Source organism: Phodopus roborovskii, unplaced genomic scaffold (assembly GCF_943737965.1).
Source record: "Phodopus roborovskii unplaced genomic scaffold, PHOROB, whole genome shotgun sequence".
Lineage (NCBI taxonomy): Eukaryota > Metazoa > Chordata > Mammalia > Rodentia > Cricetidae > Phodopus > Phodopus roborovskii.
Genome location: NW_026126515.1, coordinates 5,180,909 through 5,207,378, shown reverse-complemented (window position 1 = coordinate 5,207,378; position 26,470 = coordinate 5,180,909). Strand labels below are relative to the sequence as shown.

General features: G+C 36.9%; 1 protein-coding gene across 4 annotated transcripts in view; it reads right to left on the bottom strand.

Annotated features, from left to right (window-relative positions):
- Positions 1–26,470, bottom strand: part of Rbm25 (RNA binding motif protein 25) — a 43,740-nt gene that overhangs the window by 3,658 nt on the left and 13,612 nt on the right. For all 4 annotated transcript variants that reach the window (XM_051196288.1, XM_051196289.1, XM_051196291.1 and 1 more), the window contains 13 exons: positions 24,727–24,784; positions 22,527–22,687; positions 15,356–15,541; positions 13,912–13,965; positions 13,598–13,681; positions 10,042–10,322; positions 8,481–8,691; positions 8,280–8,369; positions 6,159–6,232; positions 4,922–5,072; positions 3,326–3,650; positions 2,667–2,941; positions 898–996 (listed from right to left, as the gene is read on the bottom strand). In XM_051196288.1, the coding sequence (XP_051052245.1) occupies positions 898–996; positions 2,667–2,941; positions 3,326–3,650; positions 4,922–5,072; positions 6,159–6,232; positions 8,280–8,369; positions 8,481–8,691; positions 10,042–10,322; positions 13,598–13,681; positions 13,912–13,965; positions 15,356–15,541; positions 22,527–22,687; positions 24,727–24,784 (2,049 nt within the window). The remainder of the gene's footprint in view (positions 1–897; positions 997–2,666; positions 2,942–3,325; positions 3,651–4,921; positions 5,073–6,158; positions 6,233–8,279; positions 8,370–8,480; positions 8,692–10,041; positions 10,323–13,597; positions 13,682–13,911; positions 13,966–15,355; positions 15,542–22,526; positions 22,688–24,726; positions 24,785–26,470) is intronic.

Sequence of the window (26,470 nt, the reverse complement as noted above, 5' to 3'; positions counted from 1 at the left end):
CCTGCAGTGGAAAAGGGTGTCCGTGAACTTGTGATCCTTATCCTTAGTCTCCCAAGTGCTAGGATTTCAGAAATCTGCCACACTTAGCTATCCAAGTCTTAATTGTATAATTACAAGCAGAGAAGACAGTGTTTGCTCTTCAAAATATTAAAAGAGCAATACTAGTGGAAGAATGACACAGTTATACCATTACAAAAATGTTACTTCCTCTATAATAACCACCTTATTAAACAAAACTATATTTTGAGGTCATACAACAGAATACATCTTGCTGAATGATGGTTCTATGTTCTGGTGCCTGTCATTAATTCCGGCACTAAGGAAATAGAGACAAGTTCAAGGTCAGCCTGGGCTACATGAACCTGTCTCCAACAAAAGGTCTATAGAATTTAAAATTTTACAGTCTATAAAAATACCAAAACACAACTTTTCCATAAGGCTGACTTTCTTCATGTATATAAATAGAGTAAGGATAACATTTGAGACTTGTATCCCCTAAGACTGTTAAAAGAAAAATTCCCATAAAATACAAATCTTGTGTTTGCCAACAACTCTAACCAGTCAGTAGATCCTAAATATTATTCATGACTGCCACCAAAGATAGGTGACTGCCAAAGAAATTGAGGAAATCAACTATTGGCTACCTCTGGAAAATACAAACCCAAGACAAAAGGGTAGCATGACCTTTGCAGTAGAAAAAAGAAAATGTAATTGAGAACAGTTACCAATTCTGTTCTCAAAAATCAAAGTGGTAGAATGATGGGACTCACGTTGGGAACTTTCCTTTAAATAACAGGTCACTTAATTAAAACTTAATCATCACTGTACTTTGTATTACTTTTTAAACTAGGAAGGATCTACAATAAATGTTGAGGATGAAAGGGGGAAAAGACCAACCTTAGAACAAACAAAATCAACCAACGTAGCTTCTTCTTCACCTATGTATTCTATGATTTTCTTATTGATCCATGGCCTGATTCTTCGCTCCATAAGTATCTGCAAAACAAAGCCTTGTTGAAAATCTAAATTTTTTCTTATAGTCACAACTTTCAAGACTAAAATAAGTCAACTGTGGAGGCACAGATATGAAATCCGGGACTGAGGAGACAAGCCCAGAAGATCTGAGTTCCAGGACAGTTGAGTTACACAGTGAGACACTGCCTCAAAAATAAACAAATAAATAAAAGCAATTACTATATGACTCAGTATTCAATGCCTAGGATATAGAGAACTCTATCACAGAGCGAAATAAATTTCCTTTTTTGTTTACTACAGAAAAGATAGTGACTCAACTAAGATATTCAACAGCAGATTAATGGAAAGATTATCTGGCACACAAAGAATCTGTATAAAGAAGAAAAAAAAAAAAAAGAAGAAGGAGGAAAAAAAAAAAAAGCAAAACAGGAAAAACTCAGCCAACTCAGCCATGCGTTGATTGGCACACACCATTAATCCCAGCGCTCGGGAAGCAGAGACTGGAGGATATCAGTGAGTTCAAGGCCAGCCTGGTTTACAGAGAGTTCCAGGACAGACTCCAAAGAAATACGGAGAAATCCTGTCTCCAAAAAAAGAAAAGAAAAAGCAAAAGCAAAATCGAGGGGGGGGAAAAAACCTCATAAAAATTTGCAGGATAATGGATGAACTTAGGCATAAAACATTAAAGTACTGTCAACCAAAGTGGGAGGAGGAAAAAATTTGTCTTCCTCCTATGTGTTGCTTAGCTTACTGTCTAAGTAAACACTATTAAGTTGAACAGTGAAGGAACATTTAAAGCAGAAGCTTTAAAGGGGTAGTTGTTTTTGGAGAGGGAGGCTGTAGCAGGGATATAAAATAGGTGAATTTTGAAAAGGTAGTATTTTGGGGCAGGGAGGCTGAGGCAGTGATGTAAAATAGTTTTGTTTTGTTTTTTTTTTAAAGGTAGCTTTAGGTACTACAGAACAGAATGCAGGACAAAAGATATGAAAATTCTCAAAGATGAGAGACATAAAGCTATTTTTTTCTAATTTCAACTATAATGGTGTTTTTATTATTGTGTGTGTGGTAATTGACAGTGAAAATATCAAAGCATAAGCAAAGCTCCATGGCTTAAGAATAACTTCGTTTACAAATGAATTAAATGTATAGAGTGGCTCCCTTACCCCTACTCACACCCTCAACAGGGTTCCTCTGTGTAGCCCTGGTTGTCTAGAAACTTGCTCTATAGACTGTGCTAGCCTCAAACTCACAGAGGCTTACCTCTGCCTCCCTAGTATTGGGATTAAAGGCATGGATCACCCCTCCCTGGTTTAAATGGCTTTCTTAATCTAGCTGTATGATGTTATTCTTGGTGAGTTTATTTAAAAAAGTGACTTTTTTGAGACAGGGTTTTTCTGCTTAGCTTTGCAGACCAGGCTGATCTTGAACTCAGAGATCCACCTGCCTCTGCCTCCTGAGGGATGGGATTTTAAAGCATGCATCACCACCTAGCTACAATAAAGTGGTTTTTTTTTTTTTTTTTTTTTGAAGGAAATATAAAAACCTCTGCCATGGTATCTACTTATCTACTTAGGGACAAGATTCACCATGCCAAGGAGACTACGTCATCATATCTGTTATAACTAAAACCAAATAAGATTGTATGTCAGTAACACTGAAAACCAGCCCAAACACTTAAATGTGCTACTCACGGAATCCACAATAGACCAATCCAGAGGATAAGCAAAGAGCTCAGGTTTGGCTGTGGGAATTTTCTCAATGAGACTTTTAATGTGCTTGCGCTTTTCTTCAGTGTTTACAGTGCCTTTGGTAGCGTTTTTATCATCTTCACCATAATCCAAGGGAACAAGTTTCCTTTTTCGGGGCACATCATCGCTGTCTTCATCTTCGAATTTGTTAAAGACACTATCTACAGGTAATTTCTTTCGCTTCACAGAATTAGGTTGGCCAGGACTATTGGAAGCACCTATAGTTAAAAACACTATCTTAGTATGCAAACATCATTTTCAAATGCTAAATTTGACAACCCACCATCCCTCATAAAGTGCAAATATACTTCCACAATCTCATAGAAAGATCCCAACTGTTTAAAAACAAAAAACAAAAACTCTCTACTCACAAGTGCTAGAAAATTTAACTTTTCACTTCTTCTCAGAACTTGAGGCAGCTGGAGATATAGGAGCACTAGTAGAACTACGAAAACAATCGTGAGCTAGAAAGGCATGGTTGAATACTTTGCTATCTATCTACCAAGGAGCTATACATGTACACGGATTTTCTTTGTCCTTACAGTGAAGGTTGTTGGGACATTGGAGGAAAGGACGAAAAAAGGAAGGCAACTCTAACATACCCAGTTTAAGACTTAGTCCTATTTTTGGCCTATGCTCCTCAGGCTGCTGTTGATCTGGTGAGTTTTCATGAGGAATAATAATACCACAAGGAGACTCGTCCCCAGGAGTGTTGGGTGTTGCATTGCCGCTGGCAGAGGACACAGATGGAGCCGAGCTGATGGGTCTCAGAGTGGGTTTGAGACAAGGCTTTTGCTCTGGTTCTTCTTCCTCTTCCATAGGTTCCTCTCGTTTTTCTTCTTTTTCTTGCTTTTCTTCTTCCTCCTCCTCTGATTCTGGCTCTTGCTTTATTTGAGGCTGTCTGCGCCTCTCAGCCTCTTGTTCCATCTGTAACCCCCCCAAAAAACAAAAACAAAAACCCACCTGATTACCTTTTTCAGAGACTACAACTGTAACTCTTCTCTTTGTTTTACAAATCTTACGTAAAATAGTCGATAAAAAAATGTATCTGAACAGTGGGCCCAAAACAAATTAAGATTAAGAATTGAGCAATAGAGGCAGGAGAAATGGGTCTGGTTAAAAGCATTGGCTGCTCTTCCAGGACTTGGGTTCCATTACTAGAACCCACATGGCTACAGTTGACAACTGTCTGAAACTCCAGTCCCAAGATATCCAACACCCAGTAAACAACAAAGGAACATGTTTTTGCTGAAGCATATAACATGTAAAAATATGGAAACTTTCCATTATTACTTGATAGAATAACTGTTTTAAAAATGACAGCTCTTAGATGCAAAAACAGCATGGTACATCTGCTAACAGTCTGTTATGATTAAAAATGGACTGTTGGGTTGAAGAGACAGCTGGGTGATAACAGACATCTGCTGTTCCTGAAGACCCAGGTTCAGTTCTCAGAACCCATATGGTGGCATTTCAGTTTCAGAGAATATATCCTTTAAGGGTACCAGGCAGGAATATGCTATTTTTTTTTTTACATGTAAGCAAATCCATACACATAAGCTATTTTTTTTAAAGTGATACATTATAAAAAGAAAGCATCTTAAAAAAAAAAAAAAACTATTTCAAATAGGCATTTCAAGTCAAAGAAAATAGTAAGGACAGCTTTCTATTCAATTTTATTAATGGAAGACTTAATTGACATGTGAATTCAAGGGCCTGGGAAATAGCTCTGTTAGATGCATGATTGCTGTACAAACATGAAAACTTGAGTTTGATTTCTAGTACCTATTACACCCAAACCAAGCACAAACACTTGTGAGCTTGTGATGAGAACACTGGCAAGATTGAGACAGGCAAATCTCTGGCCTGCTAACACAACAATGAAAGACTATGTCGCAAGTAAACTAAGGGAGATTATACCTATGGAATGACACCTAAGACTGACTTCTGGTTTCTACAATATACATCACCCCTAAACCTCCCCCCACCCCACACACACACAGCTGTGAATTCAACTCGACTTAATGACTTCTGCACTAAAAATAACAGAAGTACTAATAACCTACCAAATAATAACACCACTAAGTCCCAAAATCATATTGTGTATTCCCTTTAGCTACCAACAAAAATATAACACAGTTGACTTTAAAATGACATACATAGTGATTCAAAACCAAACAATTTCAGTAGTATCTCACCCTCTGGAGCTCTGCATCTGGATCTGGATGTCCTTCCGCCAGTAAACGTTGCCTGATTTCCTCAAGTTCTTCCTTCTCTCTCTTCCTATCCCGTTCATCAGCTTCCATTTCTTTTTCCCTATCACGCAACCGTTTCTGAAGCGCACTCCCCCTACATCGGTAAAAGGACTCATTTAATAACCACATCATTGCCTAGTATACAGAATGTGCCCAGCAGTACATTTTCTCAATACTGGAAACCACACAACAGAATGCTAAGCTAAGATCCAAGTGTGCTTGTTCTCTACAAGTAAACATGGGTTATCATTTTATTCTGAAAAAAATCACTCTAATGTGCCTAAAAGCTGAAAGGTAACTTTCAAAAGGCAGCTTTTTTGTGTCTATCTATTCCAGTGAATTCCCAATTCTTTTTGGTTGTCCCAAAACAGGGTTTCTCTGTAGCTTTGTAGGCTGTCCTTTAACTTGATCAGAAGACCAGGCTGGCCTGGAACTCAGAGATCCACCTGCCTCTGCCTCCTAGTGCTGGGATTAAATGTGTGTGCCTCCACTGCCCAGCCACAACTATTAATTTGTATTTTTTCAGGTAAGGTGTAATGACACTACAAGAACTAAGAAGACTTTTGGGGATGGGGGTGTAATTCAGACAGTATTGAATGAATGTTTAACATGTGTAAGGTTCACTGTCCCACCAAAATGAGTGGGGGTGATGTACCTGACTTTAACTACAATCTGTATGCCAAAGCAGGAAGTTGTAAATTCAAGGCCAGCCTGGACTACAAAGCAAAATGGGTCATCCAGTAAAGGCAAAGTGGTTCAATTCATAACTACACAGTAATACATCAATAATTGTGGAAATGGTAGGTAGGGACCAGAAGGGACAATTTTTAAAACACTAAAGACAAATTCATAAGCCTAAATAGTTATTTAAAAATAACCCTCCAGGGTTGTAGAGATGGTTCAGTGGTTAAGAGCACTGGCTACTCTTCCGGAGGTCATAAGTACAATTCCCAGCAACCATCTATAATGAAATCTAGTGCCCTCTTCTGGCCTGGAGGCAGACATACAAGCAGAACACTATATACATAATAAATCTTAAAAAAAAAAAAAAAAAAAAAAAAAAAAAAAAACCCTCCATCACGGACTCCCCTCTAAAGACACATGGGATTATTGATTCTAAACCTAAGGACACTTGTTATGCTCATATTCATAAGCAGGCTATCATTTTACACTTGCTTACCTATAGTACTTCGGATCATCTCTATCATCATCATAATCTTCTAGGAATTCTTTCAGTCTTTTAGCCTCTTTAGCCTTTGAAGAAAGAACAAAGTATATAAAACTCAGGGTAAAAAGAGTACTTCCCTTAGGAAAGTATTTTCTTTCCTTATTTATAGCATTTAAAACTACAATGTCTCAATTACTTCACATATGAAATGAGTTATCTTATTAAAATAGTACATAACTCAGCTTCAGGACCTATCTGAGACATGAAAAAGAGCCATGTATATAGTATGAAAAACAAATATCCTTTGATTTCATTTGAATGTCATTTCCACAATACATTGTTTTCCAATGAAACCTGAACATGTTAGGAAGCAAAACAATATGACTGTATTAAATGCATTAGATAGACAAAAGCCATCTTAGTCTTGTAACAGACATCCAGAGGAATCATGTATATATTCCTTAATAATTACTTCCTGTGGCACAATGAACATTCTTCTGTAGTGCTTCCAAAATATTGTGAACATAACTCTTTCTCGAAACATTCACAACTTCACAGTAACTGGCTTATCTGCTTACATTGTTGATTTTTTTTTTTTTTCAAAATTATGATCACTTCTGTATGGCCCACCCCAAGGCATTAGGCTGGAATATGATGAATACTCAAATAAATGAAAGGAGATTATGTGACAAGAATAACAGTATTCTAGCCTGGCAGTGGTATTGCTCTTCTTTAATCCCAGAGCTCAGGAGGCAGAGGCAGGCAGACCTTGTGAGTTCAAGACCGGCCTGATTTCCAGGATAGGCTCCAAAACTATACAGAGAAACTGTCTCAGAGGAAAAATAAATAAATACATAACAGTATTCTTATGCATTATCAATATTGAAAACACAGCTATACAGGACAGGTTTGTTCACAACAAGCACAACATTGTCTGTTTCCTCCCCTAATTCTATCTCTCACCATTTATTTTTTTTAAATAGTGGTTCTGAGTGTAATCCTGGCTGTCCTGGACTAGCTCTATAAACCAGGCTAGCCTAGACTGCAGAGATCTACCTATCTCTGCCTCTCAAGTACTAGGATTAAAGGTGTACACCACCACCTTAGCACACAAAACAATAAAGTAATTTTTAACCACTATACAAAACAAATATGCCAACTGGTTCAGGTTTAATAGAATCCAGTATAAATGAAACACAAACCTAACTCTATGACCACACAAAGGGAATATGGTAGCGTAAGAAAACTACTTGATAAATACTAAACATACTTCTGCTTAAAGCACTGTTAAGAGGAACAAAAGGGAGGTTAAGAGCATTGAGCAATGGTTCAATTCCCAACGCGCACATGGCAGCTCACAATTCAGGTTCGGGGGAATCTGACACCCTCACACATGCATACATGCAGGCAAAAGACCAATGAAAATAAGTAAAAATAATAAATCATAGGCGGGAAGTGGTGGCACACACCTTTAATTGTAGCACTTGGGAGGCAGAGGCAGGGGGATCTCTATGAGTTCAAGTCTGTAAGAGCTAGTTCCAGAGCTACACAGAAAAATCCTGCCTTAAAAAAAGAGAGAGAAAAGAAACCACAACAAACTCATTCCCAATAAATCATACAACAGCAATGACTAATTCTGTAAGAATTACTTTATGGTACTTATATTTTGTGTGTGTGCATGTGGATGTCATAACACATATGTGGAAGTCAGGGTATAGCTTTCAAGCATCAAATTTTACTTTCCAACCCAACTGAACTTGGGGACTGAACTTTAGGGTAGCAGTTGCAGACAACTCACCCATCGGAAGCAAGCTCAACATATTCTTAGAATCTTAAATGACATCACATTACACATTTTTCCTAATAAGTAGCAACAATTTGAAAAGTAGGAAGGAATGTATATGGAGTTGATCTCAAATTTGTTTGAAATAAGATATCCATGTTATCTCTAGGAGTTTGACACCATGGACTCCAAGATAGTCAGAGGTACAGTGAGACCACACACCAAAAGAAAAAAACAAAAACAGTATTAACTGAGAAGCTGCCATGTATTTTTAATAAGGTTTTCTGTGTTACAGTAAAATTGAATGTTTTCTAATTTGACAAAACACCTTTTTAAACCTAAAATCTCACCATTTCTCTTCTTCTTTCTTCTTCTCTTTCCGCCTCTTTCTCATATTCCCTGGTTTTCTTTCGTTCTCTGATTTCCCAATTCTTAAGGCGCTAAAAAAAAGTTTTCAAAACTTTAAAATTCCACACAAGATTCTACAAACCATGGCTCACCAACCTATGTGAGTACAACATACTTTACAAGGTAAAACATTTCCTGTTTACCTCTTGATAAGCAGCCTCTTTTTCTCTCAGTTTTCTTTCAAGTTTTCTTCGTTCATATGCATCTTCTTCATCCTCTTCCCTGTCTCTTTTCTTGTCTTTCTCTCTTTCACGCTCCCGTTCTCTTTCTCTCTCTCGTTCCCGTTCTCTTTCTCGTTCCCGTTCTCGCTCTCTTTCCCTTTCCCGTTCCCGTTCCCGATCTCTGCTTTTTTCTCTAAGGAAATAAAAGAATACAGAATATATTTTATATAATTCTTTTTCTTTAGGGACCAAGAGAAGCTGTGACATGTATTATAAATCAGTATGTGAACAAGTCAGAATATTCAAATTTTGGAGAACTGTAAACTTCTCTATACTCAAAGGTACTACACTCAGGTAAAGCATTTGTCTACAATGAACAAGGTTCAACATTCTAATCCCAATGTTGGAATTAAACAGAAAGGCAGATTGTTAACTACAAAATTTGAAGTACATTCTGAAGTGAATGCTAATAATTACCTCAAAAAATAAACATGATTACATAAAAGATTGAAAAACTACTGATTCTGACTGATTATACGTGGAGATACATAATTATTTGCAAAAAAAGAATATTGCCAGGCATGGTGGTAAACACTATTAATCCTAATGTCTGGAAGGCAGAGACAAACTGACCTTTAGGCCATCTTGGTCCTACATAGTTTCAGGTCAGCCACAACTACATACATAGTGAGATACTGTTCTCATTGCTCTAAATATAGATGGACACAGTGTCAAAGACAAATACACACGCGTGAACACACACACACAACCTCTCAAGAGAATACTGGCAGAACTGACTTCTCAGTGCAAAAACCTGACTACCAACCCAAAGATAATGGAACTTGTCTGCCCTAACACTGAGAGACCAACTGGGTCTAGGTTTACGAAAACTGGCCTCAGAGAAAGAGTAACTCCATAAAACTGTTGTTGGGAATGTAGCTCAGCAGTAGAGTGCTCGACCTGCCATCAAGCATTCTAACTGGCATGATGGGGCATGTCTGTAAGCCCACCAGCACACATGAAGTTGAGACAAAAGGTTAAATTCACAATCAGCCTAGGTTACATACAATAAAGCTTATCTCACAAACTAAATAACAGGGCTAGGAGAGACATCTTAAGAGTTAAGAGCACTTGTTGCTCTTGTAGTAAGAGTCAGGACCAATGTGATGGCACACAACTATAGTTACAGGTGATCTAACAACCTCTTCTGGCTTGTACATACTTGGTGCATATATATACATGAAGGCAAATCACTCACACACAAATGTGCCGGGTACGGTGGTGCACACCTTTAATCCCAGCACTCAGGAGGCAGAACCAGGAGAATCTCTTTTGAGGTCTAGATCAGCTTAGCCTATGTAACAAATTCCAGGCCACCAGAGCTACACAGAGAGACCCTGTACACCAAAACCAAGGACAACATTATAGCTTTCACCAATGATATTACTGTGTATAAACAAGATAAGCAGGCTATGGAAAACTTACCAACTAAAAGCTATGAGAAACTATATAATAAATATATATATATATAAAGTCTTCTTACCTTGATCGACTCCGATCCTTATTTCTATCTGAGCTCCTTTCTCGATCACGGTCACGATCTCTCTCTCGATCTCGGTCTCTTTCTTTTGTGCGGTCACGGTCCCTATCCCGTTCTCGTTCCCGCTCCCGTTCTTTTTCCTTTTCTCGTTCACGTTCTCTTTCCCTTTCTCGTTCCCGTTCTCGCCTTTCTCGTTCCCTTTCACGTTCCCTCTCTCTTTCTCTCCGTTCTTTCTCAATTTCCTGTCTTTCTTTTTCTTTTTTGCCTTTCTCTTCTTCCAGTTTCTAGAAACCAATAAAAGTACTTTTAGAGTTAGTTCTGTGGCTCCACTGTTTAGACTTTCCCCGGCACAATGCCCAATACTTATAAGAAAAGCATCAAACCACCAAAGCTTTAAATACTTGTGGCTTTATTTGAAAAATTAAAACGAAACATTCAGACGGCTAGATTTCGTGCAAAACCATATACCATATACTCTACACAAACCAGGAATCTCCAATTTGGGGTTGGGAAACTGTATTGAGTGGCTGGTCACTGACTACATATATCTAAAATAATCACAAAGAATGTGTTGATTCCTACTAATTTCTAAAGAGACAATCAGCTAAAGCTTGATTCTGCCTATTATGAGTATCTTTAAGTTAATGGGAACAGTGATAATAATTATAACCCTAGACATCGGGCTACTTGGTGAGGATTTTAAAGTGGAGGTGGAAATCAGTCAGCTAAGGATACAACAATCATCTGTCCTCTAAGTTGGCCCCCCCTCCACAAGAATCAGAACCTGATTCAGCTAGGTTCTTTTTTCTTAATTATGGAAATATTTATCCCCACCATTACAAAATATAGTCCAAATACAGAAACTTTGAAAAACCAGTCACTTCAAGCAATATGTACATACTGCAACATTTTAATTTAAAAGTTAAAAGCCATATAGTTATGCCCACCATTATGCCTGTAAGACAATAAAAATTTATTTACAATGATAAATCCACCCTTGCAAGGATCTGATGTTAACTTACAGATGTTGTGCTAGGACATGGATCGCCAACACTGGATTAACCTTGCCTACAAGCTATGTTTCTGGGAGGAAGAGCAAGTACACGGTTCACAAATAAACCAAGTAACAGTCGTACCAAGAGTGTATCCTGAAAGATTACCAGTGTACCACAAGATTTCTATATAAACTAAGGGGAAAAAAGAACACACAACAAAAACCCCAATCAAGTAAAACAAAACAAAAATACATTTATCCTTGAAGTTCCACGTTTAGTTCCACAGAAATGAATTTTGAACTGCAACAACAAAATGTGCATTTTTCTTTTTTCTCAGTCATGTAAAGCATTGAAAACTTTAAAAAGCAGGCTTACCTGTTATACTTTTTCTCTTGCTCATGGACCAAAGAACTGACAGAGGATTATGAAAGAAAAGCTAGTGTGTGAGGCATCAATATATTCAGCTGCTGAATTAAATGTACAGGCAGAGCCAATACTGAATACATTGACATTAGAAGGGGAAGATAGGAGACATGGAGAGAGAGAAGTCAGACACTGAATGCTACTACAGTGGTAAAATCTGATTTCTGAACATCCCTAATAGAATTTAAAATTTGTATTTTAAAATCAATCTAGACTACATGAAACTTACCTCAGTGTCATACACTTAAGAAATTTATTTCGGAGATAATATATACTTACAGATTTTTAATTTCTTTTGTACAAGTCCTCAATTTCTTACTTCTGTTGTTTACTATGCTACCTTAAATCTGATGTAAAAACAATTTTTTTCAGAACTCATTTTAAAAGTTAATTGTTCTATGTAAGCAAAAGTGAGAAAATCTAGTCCATAATAAATGCTAAGTTACTTATATATGAAACGTGTATGTTCACAAGCAGATCTATATATCGTATATGCATATAAAGAAAGGAAAGAAGTGACTCCTTAAAATCAACTAAGTAATGGAGAGAAAAGGAAAGAGGTTGGGATAGGGGGGGCGGAATCAAAGCTCTTACCTTATTCTTTCTTCAGACTCATCCGTGCTGTAAATGGACGCCCCCTGCCACGCTGACACCCTGACAGTCTGTGGTTATTTAATAAACTCATACCAAAACATGCAAAGGTTCACTGAGCTCATTTTTTTATTTCTAAGAATTCAAATATCCCCTTAACCACACCACCCAAAGAGAACTAGTTTTTACCTTTTTGGTTTTGATTATTCAGAACATTCCCATCAAAATAATATTGAGGCAATGAAATGCCTGACAGACACTTAAAATGCTGAATATCTTATTTATTTTTTTTTTTTAAACAAACTTGATTTCCTCAGAATTTACCAGTAACATGACAGGGTTTAAAATAAATGAATAAAAACAGAAGGGGGAGGGGGTAAACCACACACACAACTGTATACCATTTTTAAGCTTACTCAGCCCTGAATCGGAATACGGAGCATACATAGAAGTATTCTACAATGACAATCCACAGACCACCATTGTAACTCTCAAAACTGTTGGGAGTTACATTTGTGCTTTTAGACGCATTTAATTCCTGAAAAAGCACTGTGTGTGAGCTATGGTTGGGCATCTGGACATTAAGTGTTCAGTATCATTTATTCATCAGCATTAATTGTCAACTTGGGATTTTGAAAGCAATGAAAGACTCAATATGGAAAAAATGAACACTTAACACCACTGAATTATGTTATGTACCTCTCAATCTAGTCAGAACAAGTTATATCTTATTACCTCTATCATCAAAATACATCTCATGCATTTTGCATTTCACCATCGAAAGCACCACCTTCAATACCAGCGAACATTCACAGATGCACTGTCATTGAGAGAAGCTTTAAATAGGCAAAACTCGTGAGTGGGATTTACTATATACAAAGACCAATTTCCAAGCCAGTTACCCCTTTGCATATTTTTCTGAGGGGGCATCCATAAATATAATAAAAAACAGAAGCTCATACTTACATCCTATTCCTTGTTACTTTCCAAGCTGAGAGTTTCATCTTGCATTAGTCACCATATGATCTCTATCATAATGGTGGGGGTCAATGAATAGATTAGCTTTATGGGAATTTACAGTTCTTCCATGCATCTATAATTTGGTTAAGTCTGGTAATCACTGACCTATTTTTAAAATCTCCCCCACTCAAACTTAAATTTAAATCCACACAAATATAAATCTTAATTTTAATCTCAGCTCTTTAATAAAAGTTTTCCTAAGATTAAAGAACTGCCCACAAAAATAAACTAAACTGATGTAGGTTATCCTGCTGCCCCCTAAAATAGTTTAACCTGATGTCTATTTTGAAATCTATTAATTAATTTCTGTTCATATTTAAATGAGATGACTGTAGTCAGTGACTGAAAAATATTAAGCAATGACCACTTTTAAATATGGTGCTAGTCTTCTTTTGTTTTTACCTCAGTAAAAACTAAGGCTATAAAAGGCAATAAATTATACTCTAATGTAAAGATGATTTTCTTGTCTGTTTGCTTTGGATTCTGTAAAAAGTCTAGATTGGTATCAAGTAAACATACAAAAATACTACCTTGTGTGTGTCTCTGAATTTGCTGATCTCGCGGGATATCAAGTCTCTTTTGTCTTCTTCCATTTCTATAGCATTTATATCCTCCTAAAAATAAGAAAATAGAAAGGAATGAATAGATATTTACATACATTAATATAAAAATGTCATGATTCAGCATCTTATGCAGGTATGAATAGGATTAAGTAAAAACCTACCAACTTGGCAGTAAAATCTAATCTAAAATTAAATAATAATAGTAATAACAATAATAAAAACCACAAATGTGACAACTAGTAGCACACACATAACAATCAAATTTTACAATTCAAACGAACCTTGGTGATGAGTGGGTAAGGGATCAATGGTGCCACTGGAAATCTACGGAAAATCTGCAGAGAAACCCACAAAGATTTTTTTAAAAACAGTTCACATTATGCTATTAATTCAACAGTCTACACATTTACAAAATATATTACTTGTAATATTTTTCTTTCAAATTAAAATAAAAATCATTTCCTTATTCTTAAATCCCTCATCTATTACCCATCATAGGCACTCTTTCCAATAACCCAAATACTGGAGCATACAGGAAAAAAATGTGTCTTAAAAGTAGCAGGATTTACCAGGCAGTGATGGCACGCAGCTTTAGGCCCAGCACTCAGGAGGCAGAGGCAGGCAGATCTCTGTGAGTTCAAGGCCAGCCTGGTCTACAAAAGCTAGTTCCCAAGCCACAGAGAAGCCCTGTCTCGAAAAACTGAAAAGAGTAGCAGGATTGGCCAGGAAGTGATGGACCTGTAACCCCAGCACTGGGGAGGCAGTGAGGGGACTCTCTGTGAGTTCAAGGCCAGACTGGTCTACAATGCAAATTCTGTTACACAGAGAAACCCTGTCTTCAAAATAGAAAGAAGCAAAAAAAAAAAAAAAAAAAAAAAAAAAACAAACAAAAAAAAACAAACAAAACAAACAAACAAAAAAAAAAAAACAAAAACATCCAAAACACAAAAAAGAGAACCAAAAAAAGTAGCAGGGCCGATTTCACATCTATAAGATGCAAGAAATAATCATCCTTAAGAACATCTGGCACTTGATATGTACTTGAATACACAAAATCAAATTTGTCTTTCCTACAAAAAGATTTGTTCTATTATTCCCAATAAACATACCAAGTATACCCACTTTTAGGACTAAATGAAAAATAATTAAGTATAACTGTATCTAGCCAAACATAACTTAAAATGCCCAAAAGACACTGAAACCCAAAATGTAACCTTTTACTACTCCTTAATAACCAATATGTACAGTTTATAGCACCTTTTTTGGGGGGAGGAGGGGTGTTTCAGGACAGGGTTTCTCTGTGTAGTTTTGAATCCTGTCCTGGAACTGACTCTGTAGACCAGGCTGGTCACCAACTGACAGAGATCCACCACTTCTGCCTCCCAAGTGCATGCGCCACCACTGCCCAGCATTAGTTTATAGCACTTTTCAAGACACAAACAATCCCTGACTCTCTAAAGGAACACTGTAATTTTTCAGAAGAATAAATATTAAGACATGACTATGTTGGGGGACTGGACAAATGGTTCAGTGGTTAAGAGCACTAGCTACCCTTGCAGAGGTCCTGAGGTTAATTTCCAGCAAGCAAATAGTAGCTCACAACAATCTAGAGTGGGATCTCATGCCTTCTTCTGGCATAAAGTCATACATGCAATAGAGCCCTCATATATGTAAATAAATCTTTAAAAAAAAGAAAAGAAGCGACTATATTGTCAGAACACATACGTCCTCCTTCTTTTCCTTCTTCTTCTTCCTGGGGTGAGCGTCAGACTCCTGTGAGGGAGCATTTAGCTCACTCGAGTATTCACGTATTAAAACTTCAATGGCCCCTTTAATCATCTGGTCTCTTCTCTTTGTTTCTTCATCTAAGGCTTCTTCGTCATCATTAGCGACAGTCTCTGGTCTGGCAGTCTTAAAAAACCAAGACAAATTTGGGGAAAAAGAAAACATTATTCCAAAGAATATGTATAGGCTAGAAAAGACAAAATACTAGGTAGCTACAGCTACAAAATGCAAATATTAGAAAGGTTATTGGCTGAAAATGTAGGCTTATTTCCCCACATTTATTTCATCTTTAAAAAAAATATTTCTATGTGTATGGATGTGTGTGCGCTTTGGTACACATGTGGAAATCAGCAGGACAACTTGGGATATTGGTTCTCTACTTCCATCTACCACATGGATCTCAGGAATCAAACTTGGGTGCTCAAACAGGCCTAGCAGCAAAATTCCTTACCTAATAAGCCACTTCACCAGCCCAGCTTCTACAATTTCAATGGTGCAGCAGAAACATATACCTGGCCAGGAATGAAGGTGCACTCCTATAATCCCAGCACCCAGGATGAAGAGGCCAATGGATCTCTGAGTTCAAAGCCAGACTTCTCTGTATATAGGTTCAGAACCACAGCTACAGAGTGAAATCATGTCTCCCATTGTTCTATATATAGCATATATACGTCTTTCCTTCTGAGTCACACATGCAGTTATCATTAATACCAATACCTAGCCAGGAATGGTAGTGCACACCTTTAATCCCAGCATTGAGGAGGCAGAGAGAAGTGGATCTTTGAGTTGAGGGCAAGTTCCAGGACAGCCAGAGCTACACAAAGAAACCCTGTCTCAAAAACAATTGAACAAAAAGAGTCAATCAAAAGCATACACATGATTAGCTTATTTTAATATTTCTCAAAAAAAATTAGACTCTAACAATAATCATTTGAAAGTAAATTTCTTATTGGCCAATAATGGTTGGTGGCTGTATTTGCAGCACTAGGGAGACAGACATAGGATGTGGAATTTGTGGGCAGCAGGGACTACAGGAGACCTTATCTTCCTTTCTACCCAGACATAAAAGCCTCAAAAAACAGATAGACTCTGCAAAGGCTACAAGTGAAAAGCAAGTAATTTAGTCTCTACTCAAAGCTGGAATGGTGACAAATAAAAACAGCCCTAAGGCAGGATCGTAACTTCCAGGAAAGCTTCCCTTACATAAGGGGACCCTATCTTAAAGAGAAAGTCTGTCTAGCAGAAATAAACAATCTTCTAAGATATAAAGTTAATTTAGTTAAAACTAATAATGGAATTCATACTATAACTTGAAAACTTTTGATTTCCCCTCACTTGCACTTTTTAATCAAAACATGGGGAAAAATAAGAACAGAAGGAAAGAAACATGAAAAACCACATGTACAAAAGCATTTTTCTAAAATTATATGCATACATATCCTAAATAGCAATTTACTTGGTAAATATATACTGAGTTCAATTGCAGGTAACAAAAACCATACTGTAGATATTGCTCAGTGGTACAGAACTTGCCAAAGGTGTTATACTGGATTCAACAGTCAATATATCAAGAGGAAAAAGCACCATAAGCTTTCACATAAGTAACAGGCTCTTGGTCACAACACATTTAACTTTACTAAAGTTGAATTTCTTGCTTTGTGGTTACTTAAGTAATTGTAACTTACCAATTATTTCATAACAACCAGTAAGTTGTTTCTACCATTAGAAATATACTCATGTATACAGTCAATGAGCCTTTTATTACCCAATATTTAGTGTAAACAAATTCTTATTCAGAGCACACTGTATGACACTGTTAGAAAGTATAAAGCACAAACAAATATTTAAATCAGAACATTGTTCATAAACATTTACGAACATACAGAAAGAAACAAAAGGTTATGACAGATAATACAAGGCATTGTATCAAAATTATAACACCCACTCTATTAAGAGTTTCTTACTTTCTCAAACCTGCCTCTTCATCCAATCTTCTTGTAGCCAATTTTCTACTTGGCATCTTAGATAAAGACAAGATGCTTTACACAAGACTGTAATTAAACTATTAAAATTATTTATCAACAACATGTAGTCAATGTGGTGACTGCTTATTTTAAATAGGTGAAATAAGGACAATAAGGTCTTCAAATTTATATACTTGTCACCAAAATCCTCAATGATATACTATGGCTCTCTTAAAGTTTTATAGGAAAGAGAATGCTCCAGTAGCACTTAGGTTTACATTCAGATCCCATGTCAGGAGTGTTCTGTTAGTGTTGTTTTTCCTCACAATGCCGACTTGCTTTACTGTCTAAGCCTCCTAAATGCTGAGATTACAGCTAGGTGTCATCAAAACTAGCTCCCTGAAAACTGACTTCTGATATCTAATCCTATTCATTAGAAAGTATATTGTTGGGACATGTGTGGTGCTGAAAGCTTTAATCCCAGCACTTGGGAAGAACAAAGGCAGGTGGATATCTGTGAGTTCCAGGCCAATCAGGGCTACACAGTGCAAAGGTCTTAACATAAACAAACCAGAAGAAAAACATACAATCAGTGTGACATTTCTTGCACTCCTGATTTTTATTTCTCACAAGAATCTCCATAAGAATAGAAGCTATAAATCCAAAGACCTGGTAATACAAAAAAAAAAAAAAAAAAAGTAACTCACTGGCTCTAAATTAGCATCCAAACAAACTGAAAATTAAATATAGTTTTTTGGCAGAACTATAACCATGAAGGTTTTACAATAAACTAACTGAACTCAACCTTTCAAATGGCTGATTGTCCCTCAATCTGCATTTTCAAAAAGAAAGAAAGCTAGCTAGGGAAGGTAAGTTACATCTCTTAGCTGACTGCTGGTTATCATTAAAACAAAAGTAAATTAAATGAACATGGAAGCAGAAGTTAATTTGGGTTAGAAAGGTCATTCATTAGACCGATTGCCAAATCTGATCCAAAGCTCTAGATGAGTTTTCAAACAATTTCCCACTTCCCAATTTCAACTTCTACCTCCAAATCCAAAATGCATACTAGCTGGGCAATGATGGCGCACAGCTTTAAGCTCAGCATTTGGGAGGCACAGGCAGGCAAATCTACAAGAGTTTGAGGTCAGTCTGATCTACAGAGTCCAAGACAGGCTCCAAAGCTACACAGATAAACCCTGTCTCGAAAAACCAAAACTTAAAAAAAAAAAAACCAAATAGCAAATTGACCAGGCAGCAGCAGCACACTCCACACTCCTTTAATCCCAGAACTTGGGAGGCAGAGGCAGAGCAGACAAACTTCTGTGTGCTGGAGGCCAGCCTGGGCTACAAAGCTACACAGAGAAACCTTTTTTTTTTTTTTTTTTTAAAAAAGGAAAAATCCTATAGGCACATACTCAAGACTAACTTTTATAAAATGAAACAAACCCTTTTCAAGGAAACCTAAAACTAAATCACAGTTCTTTAAGAAAACATTAGCTAGATGAATTTGGAAGCAATTATATGAAGATGTTCATCTGGAGCAAATTTATCTGTAAGATTATTTTCTGTACTCTAACCATCACCAATCCGTTCTCATTATTTTGTTTTGCTTTCTAAGACAGGTGCTAGTCCGGGCTGGCCTGACTTAAAGACAGACCAAGGTGACCTCATCAACCAGCCTCTCCCTCCCATATGCTGAGATTAGAGGCATTCACCAAGCATACCCAGCTCACCAATTCATTCTTTTAATTTGTATGGGTGTTTTGCCTATATATATGTACCACTTGCAATCTTGTGGTGGAGAGGCCAGCAGATGGTGTCAGATACCCCAGACTTAGAATTATAGGCAGTTTGTGAGCTGCCATGTGTGTGCTGGGAATCAAACCTAAGTCCTCTGCAAAGGTTGCCACTGTTAATAACCCTTGAGCCATTTCTACAGCCCATCAGTTTATTCTTAAATTCATGGTTAACAAATACAGCTTGAAACAATCAAGCAGGTTTATCTATCTCTACAGATTTATTGTTGTTGAACAGACAACACAGCAACTTGGGCATGGAATAGACTGGTTAGCTGGAATGAAATACAATTTTATTAAACACCAGTCTTTAAAAAATGGAAAGAGCCAGGCGGTGATGATGCATGTTTTTAGTCCCAGCATTCAGGAGGCAGAAGCAGGAGCTCTGTGAGTGGCCCACAAATAAAACCCCAGGATAGCCAGGATGGTTACACGAAGAAACCCTATCTTGAAACAAACAAACAAAAACCCCTAAACAACAGACTTAATCTTTATTTTCAATCAAGTTAGTTTACAAGAACCCTTTTCTTAAAACTCAAAATCAGGAAAAATTCTTCACTCTTTTCATACAGTTTCATGTTTCTCTTTGACTCGTTAAAACTTTTTTTTTTTAAATCTTTCTTCTACCTCAAAGTCGGAGGAAACCAAGAGTTAACCACAAAACTACTACGGTTATTCAATTAAATGCTCATTCATTCCATTATCAATTTGGAAGACATTTTTCTAGGTGACAGTGTGGGTACAAGAGCAAAGCTAGTGAAATTATTTCCCCGTATACTGAAAATCAGAGCTATGGAAAGGGGGGCAGAATGTGAGAATCAGACAGGGTGTGATGGGTTCTGAAACAAGAGACAATAAATACTAGAGACCATATTTTTTGGGGGGGGGGGATATAGGAAAACAGGATTTAAAGACAATAAAGAATTGGTAAAAATTACTGTGAAGTTTTTTTCCAAACAAACATTCCATCCTGAAGGGAAGCTCCTTGAATACGAAGATTAACAAAAGAACATAGCTTCAGAAGTTCCTGAAACTCAGATTCCCCTGCCAGAATAGAAAGCTGAGCTGCAAGGAAGTCTCTCAAAGGAGAAAAGCTAGGAAAAAGAAGAAATACAGACCAAACAAGCTACCTGAAGAAGCAGAAGCCAGGCTAGCTGTCAGAAGAGGTTCAGACCAGGGTCACTTAGAAACTGTTGAGCTGCCTGCAGGCTGTGCAAATCCCAGTTTTTCTGAGTTGTCACCCATGCTGGAATAGTCTCTGATTCATTTATGCTCCTAATACCCATACCCTAATAAAACTCATCGGTTCACCAGTTGAACTTCAGTGGTATTCAATTTTGGTTTGTCATGGGTTTCCTATCTGGAGTGAGGAGATAGTGTGTGTTGTCTCTCCAGGAAGTTTTAGCAAACAACAGCTATATGAATCAGAGGACATGTTAATTACAACTGGATGAACAAAAATTTAATGATGAGCACAGACAGGCAATAAGGACCAAAAACATCAAGTAACAAAAATAATGAAGTCTGTGGGCTGGTCCCACCTGATGGCTCAACATGAGAAGGGCCTATACCACAAAGGTTTATGACCTCAGACTGAGAGACACACTATAGAAGAGAACGTCCATGAGTGATCCTCTGACTTCTACATGCACACATTCACACCTACACACATACGTACACACACAAGTAAAAACAGTTTTTTAAAAAAAATCTTAGATCCAATAAATGGCATAATAACATCTATAACCCCAATACATAGGGAAAGTAGAGTTCAAGGTCATACACACAAGGAGTATGAAGCCACCCTGAGCTACACGGATAACTCAGGAGTTAAAAGCACTTGCCGCTCTGCTCAGCACACATATTAGCTTACAACTACTTATAACTCCAATTCTAGAAGACAAATAACCTCTTCTGGTTTCCATAGGAAATACATGCAAATGGTGCACATATATACACACACTCACTCACCCACACATAAATAAAAATAAATTTCTAAAGAGAAAACAAAAGAACAAGAGATATGCAATACAACAAAGCCTGAACACTATGCAAAACACAGGCTTGGCTTTAGAAGGAAATCCAAACCACTAGACTGGGTCTGACAAACAAGCAATGGTTATTTTACCTTATGATACATACAGTGACATTATTTAAGTACTAGAAGTTCAACGAAAAACAAAATTAAGCAGGGGGGAAAGTGGTTTACCAAAAAAAAAAAAAAAAAAACCTTTTTGATTTAATAGTCTCTTATCGCCCAGACTGGACTCAAATTCCCTGTATATCTACTGATAAGCTTGAACTCCTGTCCCAACTGCCTTCCCCTCCCAAGTACTGGAATTGTACCATTACAGATGGCTTTAATCCTACTTTTATGAGATGAAAATATTCTAACTAAAGCTATACTCATGGGGCGGGGACATGGCTCAGTGGTAGAGTGCTTGCCTGTTACACAGGAGACCTGGACCCTTAGCATTGACAGAAAAAACAAGGAGGGAACAGAAAACTACATCAGTCACACAGAAGAAAATGCCTTTAGGAACATGAGACCAAAATGTCTATACTACTTGAAGTGCTAAAAACTTAATTCCCTTCTATACTTTAAATTTGAGTTTCTTTTTTTAAACCTTTAAAGAAAAATGTAATTTATAAAGCTTTTATAAAGGGGGTGAAGGGGGCTAATATCTATCTTGAAAAATAATGAAAGTCTGATGAGAGCAAAGACTTTTTTTTTTTTTTTTTGGGTGGGAGATGGAAAGGAAGACTGTAAGGAGTATGGAAGACAAAAGAAAAAAAAATGGACAAAATATATACTCAGGTTTAAAATTTGTTTTGTGAAGATAACATATACCACACAAGACACAAAAATCTTTGTGCTCATTTTAAATAATTAAAATGAAAACTAAAAAATGGCTTTAATAAAGTCACCCCAATACATTAAGCAATACAACTTATTTTTAGTCATTTTAAAACCCAATTTGTGTGCGTCTATAAGAGAGGGTAACTAATAAACATTGGGTAGGTTGAAATATATTTTATACTTACTTACAAAGCTGCCTTAATGAATTAGCTCTGATTGGAATAGTCTGTACAAGTGATTTCTCTGGCAAGTTAACCTTGTCCAGCCTCCCTTACTACCTTCATCCCAACCTGGAACAAGCAAACCAACAGTCATCCACCCACTGTGGGTAGATAAAACACTTATCTACAAACTATAAAAATACACTCCTGAATAATCCATAAGCACATGATACAATAATGATCTCTTGAGTCCCCATATTAGATTTATTACAATATGAAGTAATCACACTGAACAGGCATACCCAGACTAGAAAAGATATTGCATACCCCATTAGAAGCTTTCTTCTTTGCTTTCCATTCATCCAACTGTGCCTTTGTCTTTGCATCAACTTTAACAAGTAGCTTCTTCTCTCCAATCTGAAGGTCATGCAATAATCTCAGAGCACGGAGGGTAGATTCAGGCTCTTTATACTCACAAAATCCAAAAGCTAGCAATAAACAAAAATTTGTGATATATAATTATAAAGTGAAAAAATACAGCAAAATAAAATGATTAAAGACATTGCTTATGAAGGTACTTAAGTCACTACTCCAATCCTGCTCTTTAGCTCACTAATAACTATTTTGCTTTTAACATCTGTAAACTGGTTGTGTGTGTGTGTGTGTGTGTGTATAAACCAGGAAAAAAATTGAAATCAAGTAAATCATTATTTAACTAAGAGCTAAATAATAATAATAAATTAAAAACAAAAAAGTCAAAGGACTGAGGATAAAGCTCTAACCATGCAGGCATTTGCTGGGCATGGTATTACATAACTATGTACTCAAGAGAAAGAATGAGGACCACAATAGCTTTCAAAGAACAAATTTAGAGAAACATAAGCAAGCACTTCAATATTAACTGTACAACATGACTATTTTTTCTGTACTAAGAAAAAAACAAGTCTTTTTAGGTATTATTATATTTTGGATATGTTTTCTATAGCCCCCTTCTTTCCCCCGACAAGGAAAAAGAGCAAAACAAAAATTTTGTTTCAGAAGTTTTACTAAAATATAGAAAGAAAAGGCCAGGCATTGTGGTGCGCACACCTTTGATCACAGCACTTGAGGGGGAGAGGCAGATCAGGAAGAGTTTCAGACAAGGTTACAAAGTACCAGAACAGCCAAGGTTACACAGAGATGGATGGATGGACAGACAGACGGACGACAAACAGATTTCTAAATCAAGACTAGGTATAACTTAAATACTAACAATTACACATAGGAACCACTATACTTAATTCATAGCATCAAGAGAAGAAAGAAGGACGGAGTTAAACAGTGTTTCTGTCTAGAATGAAAAGTAATTTACTTTCAAAACAGGCCATTTGTGGCTAGGAAGCACTTGCTATAGAAGTGTGAGGACCGAAGTCAGGATATGTAATACTCACACAAGAGCAGAAGTAACACCATAACCTCTAGTAATCCCAGCACCCCAGAGGCAAACTTGAGGACATCCTGGCCAAATTGCCTATCTATACCAACTAGCATCTACAAACCCCAAGTTCAGCAACAGACTCAAAAGTGGAGAGAAACTAAGACCTAAGAAACAAACCAACCATGCCTAGATATACACAACCAAAAAAGAGCAGCTAAAGATGCTCTTTTCACTGAGAGCACTTGTCCCTGTAGGGGACCCAGGGTCCATTCCCATCACACCCATTAACATCTCATAATCATCTGGAATAGCAGCAGTTCCAGGGGATTTGCCTCTCTTTTCCGGTGTTTGCAGAACTGAAAACAGGAGGTACATACATGTAGGCACACATTCACATATACAAAAATAATCTTGCTGGGCAATGCTGACCCACACCTTTGATCCCAGCACTCAGGAGATAGAGGCAGGCGGATCTCTGTGAGCTTATGGCCAGCCTGGTCTACAGAGTGAGTTCCAGGACAGGCTCCAAAAGTACACAGAGAAACCCTGCCTGGAAAAACCAAAACAAATCTCAATTAAGTAAATAATAAATCACCAGCTTGTCTTTCTTCTCTTTCTAAGCACTAACCAACCCAACTGGACCAGACAGCCTTTCTTTTGAACAAAATGGGCCTTAAACAGGCAAGAAACTAGTGGGAGATTTAGAGAGATAGCACAGCAATTTAGAACACATAATATATATACTTGTAACAGAAGGCACATTCCTAGGACCCTTGTCAGGCAGCTGGAAAGTGGCTTAACATCAGCTCTAAGGGATCTCTTCCAGCTTTGATGGGCATAGCACTCACATGCAGAAACCCACCCACAATTTACAGGCAGTTATAAAAATTTTTTAAAAAGAAACTGCTAGATTTCTTCAATTTAATATATTAAATTTTCTTCTCCTACCTCATTTCTATTTCAACTTTTGAATCTTTTAAACCCAAATTTCAGCCAAAACCTTCTCAATTTCTTTTAATACATTATAATAGGAAAATTAAAGTAAAACAAGCTAGGTGATTTATGCAAGGAGGTTAAAGTGCTAGCAACAAATAAAGAAAATATGTATACCTTGAAGTTTTCCAGAAGCACCTTGTACTCTCTTCCAGCTCAACACCAAGCCACATTTCTTAAAAAGAAATTTAAGAATTTACCACTTAACAAGATGAAATATCTTCAAGACAAATAAGATCACAATTAAAAGGCTACAGAGTATGGTAGCTCACACCTGTAATCCAGGAGGCTAAGGTAGAACAAGTTTAATGGCTGCCTGGGTTACAATGTGAGACCCATTTTCAAAATACCACCACCACAGAAACAAAATGTTTAGTAAGATCATGGCAGCAACTAAAATAAATTATGAAGTCTCCCATAAATATGAGACATAAAACAAATTGCTTAAAACAAAAACATAAAACCTTAGCCAGGAAGTGGTATCACACTTTAATCCTATCACTCAGGAGGCGGAGTTTGAGGCCAGCCCAATCTACAGAATGAGTTCCAGGGACAGCCAGGACTATGAAAAGAAACCCTGTCTGGAAAAACCAAAAATGAGCTGGGCAGTGGTGACACACACCTTTAATCCCAGCATTTGGGAGGCAGAAGCCAGGCAGATCTAGACACCTGGTCTACATAGTAAGTTCTAGGACTGGCTCTGTAACTACTGAGAAAACTTGCCTTGAAAAACCAAAAAAGAAAACCACGAAGCTTTAAGAAAAAAGAAAAAGGAGCCTTACTAACGCCTAACAGAAGAAAACAGGAAGGGGGTTGTGTATTTTTTATCGTTTATTCTGTGGATTGTTTTAATGTGATATAGGATTTATATTAGTCCCTTTGGACAATGCATTGCTTCTCTTGTACTGAATCTCTGACCCCGTCTTCATTAATAAATCTTATATCCTATTCCTAGTACCACCCCAAAAAAAAAAAAAAAAAAAATGTGACTCACAGGATGGGATGGTCCAAACAGGCAAAATATAAAAATAAGCAGACAGTCAAAAATGGGGCCCAGTTTTATCCCAGCACTCTGGAGGCAGAGGCAGATGTGTATCTGAATTCAAGACCAGCTTGGTCAACCATGACTTGAACCTACCTCACCCCGAAAATGAGCAATTTCTTTGAAGTTTTTTTTGCTCTATAATCAAAATATAATTGGAAATAAAAACCACCAAGATACCTAAACATTGTATCTGTTATGCAAAAAATTAAGAATCATCATCACCTATGTTAAAAATCTTCTAATGATCAAAATATACGGTATAAAAGCACTTTTAAAGAATTTTTAACTGTTTACTAAATATCACAAAAATTACACCATATTAACCCATACATTATTAATATTGAGAAAACTCCACTAATTATGGTTTGGGTTTTGATTACTTTAACTAAAGAACCCAGCATTACCAAAACTAGGAATAAGGGCACCATGAAACACTTGTGTAAAATAATGGGTGATTTGAATGTGAACAAATACTAAGCAAGTTCAAGCTCTGAGAAACATTTTATGAAAAATCTGAACAAGTGTATATTAATCCATACATTATTAATATTGAGAAAACTCCACTCTTATTATAGTTTGGGTTTTACTTTAACTAAAGAACTCAGCATTACCAAAACAAGGAATAAGGGCATCATGAAACACTTGTGTAAAATAATGTGTGATTTGAATGTGAATAAATACTAAGCAAGTTCAAGCTCTGAGAAACATTTTATGAAAGATCTGAAGTTGTATCAGGGAAACAAGCAAAATAAATAAATGAATAAAATAAAACCAGAGAGCTTGTTCTGTATATGATTAAATGAGCCATGAATTCAT